Source organism: Glycine max, chromosome 9 (genome assembly GCF_000004515.6).
Source record: "Glycine max cultivar Williams 82 chromosome 9, Glycine_max_v4.0, whole genome shotgun sequence".
Classification (NCBI taxonomy): domain Eukaryota; kingdom Viridiplantae; phylum Streptophyta; class Magnoliopsida; order Fabales; family Fabaceae; genus Glycine; species Glycine max.
The window spans coordinates 567,044-575,369 of NC_038245.2; the positions used below are offsets into that span (position 1 = coordinate 567,044).

Genomic DNA, 8,326 nt, shown 5'->3' on the forward strand with positions numbered 1-8,326 from the left:
CTCCTCCCTCACTTTTCTGATATTCTATGTGATTTTATTTTTTTTAACCAATGGAATCGTGGGAATTCGATCAAGAGGGAGAAATTTCATTTGGAATTTACTAAATACAGTATTTTTTGAATTAATCCTCTAATAAAGATAAGTTGTAGGAATTTTTTACGACTTTTAGATATAAAATTGTAAAAAAAAATCACGATTTAAGTTTTCATTTACACCGAAGTTGTAAAAAATTCAACAACTTTAATTTTTTTTAATTATTTATATATAGTCATAAATTTTTTTAGGATTTCATAATTGTGATTATTTTTTTAAAAAATTATAAAACTAAAATTAAAATAACTTTAAAGTGTTCAAAATTAATTTAAAAATAAAAAAAATTAATCACGACTTTGAAGTTGTGAAAAATTTATGGCTTTATATAAATAATTAAAAAAAACTAAAATTATTGGATTTTTTTTATAATTTCACTATATCGAAAAAAAAAAAATCAAAGTTGTCATTTTTTATAACTTCATACCCAAAAGTCATAAAAATTCCTATGACTTACCCCATTTGGGGATTAATTCAAAAAATACCTTTATTTGATAAATTTCAAATGGAATTATCCTCAAAGCTGAACAACTATAAACTAATAATGAAACAAATAGAATTTTCTTAAAGGAAAAATTATGTTACCAATATACTCTTGCAAGTTAAGTGTGAGGTAAGTTTTTTTTGCCTAAAATTATATTCAATTCGAGCCTAAAATTATTTTACATCTCCAAAGTCTCATAAATAAAATATGGTTAAAGCATAAATATTGAGAGAATGTGGTTGAATGATAAATACAACCAGTAGTTAATAACAACTCAAATCGAGGCTAACTCAGTTTTTCATCTTCAATGTCTCATAAGTCATAATTAAAATATGGGGAAAGCACAAATAATGAAAGAATATGATTGGATGACAAATACAACTAGTAGTTAATAATAATTGATCATGTATCTTTAATAAAATTGAAAATCATAGCATATACACACACACTACCTTGAGTACTAAAGAAGATGACAACATTGATCTTTCTGGAACAAACATTGACTTCATTCAACAGAAATTTTGACGTTGTGAGTGTCTTCTGCTCCTTGCTCCAATCTGAAGATTTCTTGCATGCTAACACATGAAGCCCATTCAAAAAAACATATTGTCACAACATGGTTGGTGATCCTTTATTGTGTGATGCGACAATTCTGGTCTTCGCACGACCATGGTTGGTGGCGTCTCTGCATATCGTCACAACCACTTTTGTTCCTTGTTCCGATTATAAGGTTTCTTCCGCGCAAACAAGTGAAACCCAATCACCAACATTGAACATTTCTGATGTTTTTCATCCCCGTCGTGTTGTTGCGCTACACTTTCTCTTGGCTCTCCTTTCATTTCTAGCTCCTCCTGTCGAAATCGATTGCATCCTTTGAGACGTGAACACACTTCAACTCTCTCTCTTTTTATCTCGTGATTCACTATATCATTTCGTGAAGATAACGTTCAAGTGGAAATTATGCGTTCAAATATCCGGTTAGCCTTTTTTATTCTCTGGCTTTTATTCTGTAGTTATGGAGGAAAGTTAAATTTGTCCATCGGGAATATTTCAGTGAAATGCTGAAGTGTAAAAGCTTGCTTGGTGGAAGAGTAGCTCAATGTATAGTTTAGAGACTTGTATTTGGAAGTCAACAAGCTTGAGAGATTGGTGCAATAATGGGTCATGCTATTTACTTTTTTAGTTGAGAAGCTTATTGATTTTTTTGTTGTTTAATCACAATTTTTTTTGGCAACAACAAAAGTCTGGTATCTCAAGAAAAATAATCGTATTTAATCTCAAGAAAATACATTCGGTTTAAGTTTACAATAGTAGGTTTATTTTTCAATTGTTAAATAACATTTCTAAAATGTGACAGAAATTCACTTAATATGATAAAAAATAGGTTAATAATTTAATAAATTGTATAAATAAATATTATATTTTTTGCTAATATTTTTTAAAAAACATATTATTCTTTCCAGATTTAAATTTATTTAGTTTTAAATAATAAACAATCTATTTTATCCACATATAATTTGTGTCATGCATCGCACGAATTACCTAATTAGTTATTAACCAATAAATAATAATTATTATTATGAATTTTAAAATAATTATTATAAAAATTAATAAATTTATTATATATGAAAGTTTGTAATTAAATAATGGTATAAAAATCCTTTTATATATTAAGTAAAACGTATAGTTAAATGAACTATCATCAAGAATCTTGCTTCTAATACTTCATGTCCTCGTGTGGTGTTATTAAATGAACTATTTCTTCATGTCCTCGTGTGATCACATTTTTTTATGCTTTTTTAAAACTACCATGTTAAAATGATAAAAAAAATCATTAATTAAGACTTTCATATTTCATAGACTAAACTATTAAATATATTGTCAAATGTATGGGATGAATACAAATTATTATGCAAAACTTTAAACGTGAATAAAAAATTTGCAATTTAGCGGGTGTGATCCTTATGAAATGCGGTCCAAGAGTGTGAAGTAGTTTCTCCACATTAACAGGGCTGATTGACCAAAGAGGGCTAATTTTACAAACAAATTATTGAAATATGGCTCTTTTGAAACATTTTACTAAAATAATTTAGACAGTACTATAAGACGAATTTAAGGGACGGCTTGTTTAGTATGGTTGTGATGGTTAGTATAAGCGAGAACACCAACTTGAGAAGAATTCAAGATGATATTGCTAATCACATCAGTTAAGTTTCCTAGAAATGTGTATCCTAGAAATGTGTCGGATAATTTTGAATCAAAATTGGAGTACTTCAAACGCACATTTTACATTCTTTGTTGTTGATTCATGTCGCTGTGGAAAAAAATTATCTTTTCTCATTATAACATTGAGATGATTTTTAGAAATATAACAAAGTATAGATAAATGTCATATGCTAGATATTACCCCTTAGCATATTGGGTTTCATGTATTATGTGTTGTATTACGGACACACGTCTTGAGAAAATTTTATTAAACACATTAGATGTATTTAACACAATAATGTCATTATTTGAATTTGTGATGTCAAAAATGTATGTCAAATTCACAAAGTCTTATACTTCAAGAATGATTGTTGGGTTGGCATGATAACCTCAACAAAATTGGTCTTTTCACCCAATTGGATAATTTTTTCATTTTTAATGCATACAATCAATGAACCTAACATACCTAGAAAGTCATGTGCTACTTTCATTTATAGTAGTCTTTTAGTGTCTTCATTATTAGGCCTTCTAAGGTACACATCTCCAAATATTGCATAGTTGTCTGATACAAATCTCTCTAAATATTCCATTGCAGTGGTTTCAAAAATCTAAATATACTGATCCACATTGTCAACAGGTGAGCCATAAGCCAATATACGAAGAACAACAGTGCACTTTTGCAACAATGGTGGATCATTTCTACGCATTACACCTATCCTCATTTGAAAATACTCATGATCGCTAAGGACCTCTACAATTCGAAGGAACACATGCCTTCGCATTTGAAACCTTCTTTGAAAATTTTCAGAAAAACAATCATTGAATAATTAATTTAATAACTCTATTAATCATAATTATTTGTTAATAATTTATCAGGAGAACCAAAATTATCAATTATTAAACTGGAAGGATCAAATGTTATAGTTAAAAACTAGAGGGACCAAAATCATGGATTTAAAAAATTAGAGGACCAAAATTATAATTTAGCCTAATAATTATAACCATTTTCGTTTATTATTTAAAATATCTTTTTATCTGTAGGTGATAAAAAATTAATTATTTTTACCCTAGTCGGGCCAGTTAGCATGTTTGGGCCTTATGAAGCCCAGCCCATACAGATCCACACAAGAAAACCGACTCTTAAAGTGCTCGATAATAATAAAGAGCCCATGTCTGTAAGCAATCAGGGAATAGTTTCAGAAGAGTGAGTGACAACCCTTTTTGCTCCACAACAAGGTTTTCTCCACAGTAAGGTTTTTTCCCCTCTACAATTCCTTTTTGCTTCTTCTTCTTCTTCTTCCAGATAGGTTTAATTAGTGTGGGCTATTATTTATTTATTTAGTTTAATTTTCATTGCAGGGGCAAGAGGCTGGTTTGGTGTTTGTTTCATTTCACTTTACATGAATACATATACATAGAAGTTTGAAGGGTTTTAGGGATTTGCATGATGCTAGGTTCATTACCTATATTGCCCCTCCCTGCTCCTCCTTCTGATGGAAATCTAGGTCCTCTGCCTGAGTCTCAAGTGATTGATGATAATGAGGAGGAGCAGAACAAATCAAATTCTGCTTCTGTTCCGGCGCCGGCAACAGTTGCCACCCACACCAGAACGATTGGAATTATACATCCGCCTCCGGACATTAGGACCATTGTTGATAAAACCTCCCAGTTCGTGGCCAAGAATGGTCCAGAATTCGAAAAGAGGATTATTGCAAATAACACAGGAAATGTTAAGTTCAATTTCTTGAACTCGTCAGATCCATACCACGCATATTATCAACACAGGTTGTCTGAATTTCGTGCTCAAAATCAGTCTTCAGGGCAGCAGCAACCTGCAGACTCGGCGGCTGTTCCTGAATCCGTCCCGTCTGATAGCAACGGCGTAGTAGCAGCAGCAGCAGCAGCTGCAGAAAAGCCAGATTTTTCTGCCCAGTTTAAACCTGTAAGGAAAGTGCTTGAACCCCCTGAAGCTGAACAGTATACAGTTCGCCTTCCTGAAGGAATTACAGGTGAAGAGCTGGATATTATAAAGCTAACAGCGCAATTCGTGGCTCGAAATGGGAAATCTTTTTTGACAGGGTTGACCAGTAGGGAAGTTAATAATCCACAGTTCCATTTTCTGAAACCGACCCACAGCATGTTTACGTTTTTTACTTCCCTCGCGGATGCCTATTCGAAGGTTTTGATGCCACCAAAGGGTTTGATGGAGAAGCTAAAGAATAGCGTGTCTGATATGACTACTGTCCTTGAAAGGTGTGTGAATAGGCTGGAGTGGGATCGTTCTCAAGAGCAAGCTAGGCAAAAGGCTGAGGATGAGATAGAGCAGGAAAGAATACAAATGGCTATGATTGATTGGCATGATTTTGTGGTGGTTGAAACAATAGATTTTGCTGATGATGAGGACCAAGAGTTACCTCCTCCAATGACTATTGAGGAGGTTATAAGGAGAAGCAAGGTGACAGCCATGGAAGAAGAAGATATTGTTGAGCCTGGAAAGGAGGTCGAAATGGAAATGGATGAGGAAGAGGCCCAACTTGTTGAGGAGGGCATGAGAGCTGCTAGTTTGGAAGACCGTGATGACAGGAAGCAGAATGAAGTCAGGGTTACTGAAGACCCTGAACCACCAATGAGAATTGTTAAGAACTGGAAGAGACCAGAGGAGAGGATTTCTGCAGAAAGAGATTCCACCAAGTTTGTTGTTTCTCCTATCACTGGTGAGTTAATTCCTATTAGCGAGATGTCAGAACATATGCGGATTTCTCTCATTGATCCTAAGTACAAAGAACAAAAAGAAAGAATGTTTGCCAAAATTCGAGAGACAACTTTGGCTGCGGATGATGAAATTTCAAGAAACATTGTTGGACTTGCTCGGACCCGTCCTGATATATTTGGTACTACGGAAGAAGAGGTCTCCAATGCTGTTAAGGCAGAAATTGAGAAGATAAATGATGAGCAACCAAAGCAGGTTATATGGGATGGTCACACTGGTAGCATTGGGCGTACGGCAAACCAAGCCATGTCCCAAAATATTGGAAACGAGGATCAAAATGATGCTTCTAATAATGAAGCCAGGAACTTTCTGGGTCCTGCTGCACCTCCTCCAAGACCTGGTATGCCTTCAGTTCGTCCTCTTCCACCACCACCTGGACTGGCATTGAATCTTCCCCGTGTTCCTGTCCAATATTCTGCTCCCCATAGTGGTGCCCTTCCAATGCCTCCACCAAGACCCATGATGCCATCTATTCGGCCTGCTCCTCCTCCTCCAATGCCGATGAATACTGGACAGCAGTCAGTTATGGCTGGCCAACCACCCCCAATGCATCCATCAATTCCTATGAATAACCAAGGAATTCCCATACCCCCACCTCCGGGATCTCACTTCACTCATGTTCCAGTTCCACGACCTTTTGTTCCTCTTTCTGTTCCGCAATCAGTCATGCCTATGATGCATCCACCACCTTTGCCTCAAGGAGTGCCACCACCACTGCCACCAGAGGAGGCTCCTCCCCCACTCCCAGAAGAACCAGAACCAAAGAGGCAGAAACTTGATGATTCTGCTCTGATCCCTGAAGATCAATTTCTGGCTCAACATCCTGTATGGACCAACCTAGTTAACAATCATTATTTTGTTAAATGTATATATAGCATTATATTTATTGTCAGTGCTATTTTTGTCCATCCTAACTGGCATTTTTGTTTTCATGACTGTAGGGGCCTGTTCGCATCAGTGTATCTGTTCCTAATGTTGATGAAGGAAATCTCAAGGGACAAGTTCTGGAAATTACAGTGCAATCTTTGTCTGAAACTGTTGGTAGTCTGAAGGAAAAAATTGCTGGGGAGATCCAGCTCCCTGCTAATAAGCAGAAATTGAGTGGAAAGCCTGGCTTTCTCAAGGATAATATGTCACTCGCCCATTACAATGTTGGTGGAGGTGAAACACTTACCCTCTCTTTAAGAGAGCGTGGTGGTAGAAAGAGATGAGCATATTGCTTTCATTTCCGTTCAAGAAGGTTGTTGTAATCTTTGCCTTATTACAAGGCATATAGTATTGATAGCTACATGATGTTATTTCCTGAATTTTATGTGAGTACATTAGATTTATTGTATTGTGAGACATCTTGAGGTATTTACTGCTGTCATGAAGACTGATGTTAATTCTGGAATACAGATTTTGGCACCTTGGCGCTTCTCTCTTGAGGGGAATGGGAAGCACTAGTAGTGGTTCCTTTATCTAAACTGATCAATTCAAATTATTTGCATCACTGATTTTTGCTTACTTTTGAATTTCAGTTGATTCATTGCAAAGTTACTGATTTGTTTTTAATTGGAGCTCCTTTGCTGTCAGGAAGGGATCATTTACAAATCAAGTTTTTTTTTTTTTCATTTTCAGTGTTCTAGCAATAATCAATGTGGAGTGATGATTTAGGGTTTTCTTTTTCTAGTGTTTAGGTTTTGTCTTATGTTGGATATGTTCGTACAAGAACACAGTTGGACAGTTGGTTAGAAAGCCGTTTGTTGCTGAGCATATGCACCTTTAACCAGTGTATTTTGTTTGGGTTGTAGTCACAAGGTTATTTTATTGATGTCCTTAACCTAGATTATTTCTGGTAATGGTTGGGATGGTTGTTGTTTTTGATTCTGCTGTTTTGTCACAACAGAAATTCTACTTGGACTTGTGGGAAAGGCTTTGCAGCTTAGCCTGATGTGTTTTTGAATGGCACGAGGCAGGTAGAATGGTCAATGATATTTTCTGCGATGTTAAAATCCCTATATTGAGATCTTTCACTTTTTTTCTTTTAAAATTTGTGCTGATGGCAGTTTGTGCCTGCCAGTTTATTGCAGAATGGACCAGGCTTGGTATTTTAGAGAAGGCACTGGTTCTCGTGTTCATCTTATGAAACTTATTTGCAGCTGATCTTGATTAACATTACTTGTTATGTTATGTCCTATTCTGCTATAGTTGATTAGACTTTGTGCTTTTATTTAATTTGTTGTGCCTTTGTTTCTTCCCTCTCTTTTTTCTTCATTGGCCTGAATCTTTGCGTTTTTCCCCCTTGCCAGTGTGTGTGAGATTGTTAGTATGACTTATCGGAGCCCTTTGTTTGACTCTTGACAGATTCACAAGATTGAGATTGGTTAGTTTGCCAGCTTCAATGGTTCATTATTTCATTTTTGTTCAGGAGGTTACTTGTGTTAACAGGGAACATCAACATTGATGGCTGAAGATATTGAATGACATTTGTTTCAATTAGGTGTAGTTTGATCGCCAGATTGAAGGTTCATTTATCATAGGACTGGATAATAAGATGACCGTTGTTAATTGTAATCGGGCATTTATTTTAGATTAATTGCTGCGTCCAAACATTGTCTACAAAGAAGTTCAAAATTTAGCTCTTGCTAAGTTAAAATTCGTATGCTCCATGAGCTCATTCTCTTGACAAAAATGAAGTTTTACAATGTTAATGTTCTGTTGGTGAACCTCCTGATTTGTATATTCACGAATTATGGACAAGGAGGAGAATAAAACACACCATTTTGTATCATATA

The 8,326-nt window shown here is 35.2% G+C and overlaps 1 protein-coding gene across 17 annotated transcripts; it reads left to right on the top strand.

Moving 5' to 3' along the window:
• Positions 1–3,944: 3,944 nt before the first annotated feature.
• LOC100794736 (probable splicing factor 3A subunit 1) lies at positions 3,945–8,105 on the top strand. 17 transcript variants are annotated; one of them, XR_005886469.1, is made up of 6 exons: positions 3,949–4,027; positions 4,139–6,374; positions 6,491–6,862; positions 6,948–7,349; positions 7,438–7,507; positions 7,896–8,105. XR_005886469.1 is itself a non-coding variant. In XM_041005285.1 (4 exons), exons 2-3 carry the CDS (start codon positions 4,224–4,226, stop codon positions 6,758–6,760), a joined length of 2,421 nt encoding a protein of 806 aa, XP_040861219.1. In that variant the 5' UTR covers positions 3,945–4,027; positions 4,139–4,223; the 3' UTR covers positions 6,761–6,789; positions 6,948–8,105. The 17 variants fall into 17 exon arrangements, 7 of the variants coding, with proteins under 7 accessions (XP_040861219.1, XP_014617306.1, XP_014617307.1 ...); XR_005886463.1 differs by having other exon boundaries at positions 3,945–4,027; positions 6,491–7,349; positions 7,612–8,105; XR_005886465.1 differs by having other exon boundaries at positions 3,945–4,027; positions 6,491–7,349; positions 7,841–8,105.
• The last annotated feature ends 221 nt before the right edge of the window (positions 8,106–8,326 follow it).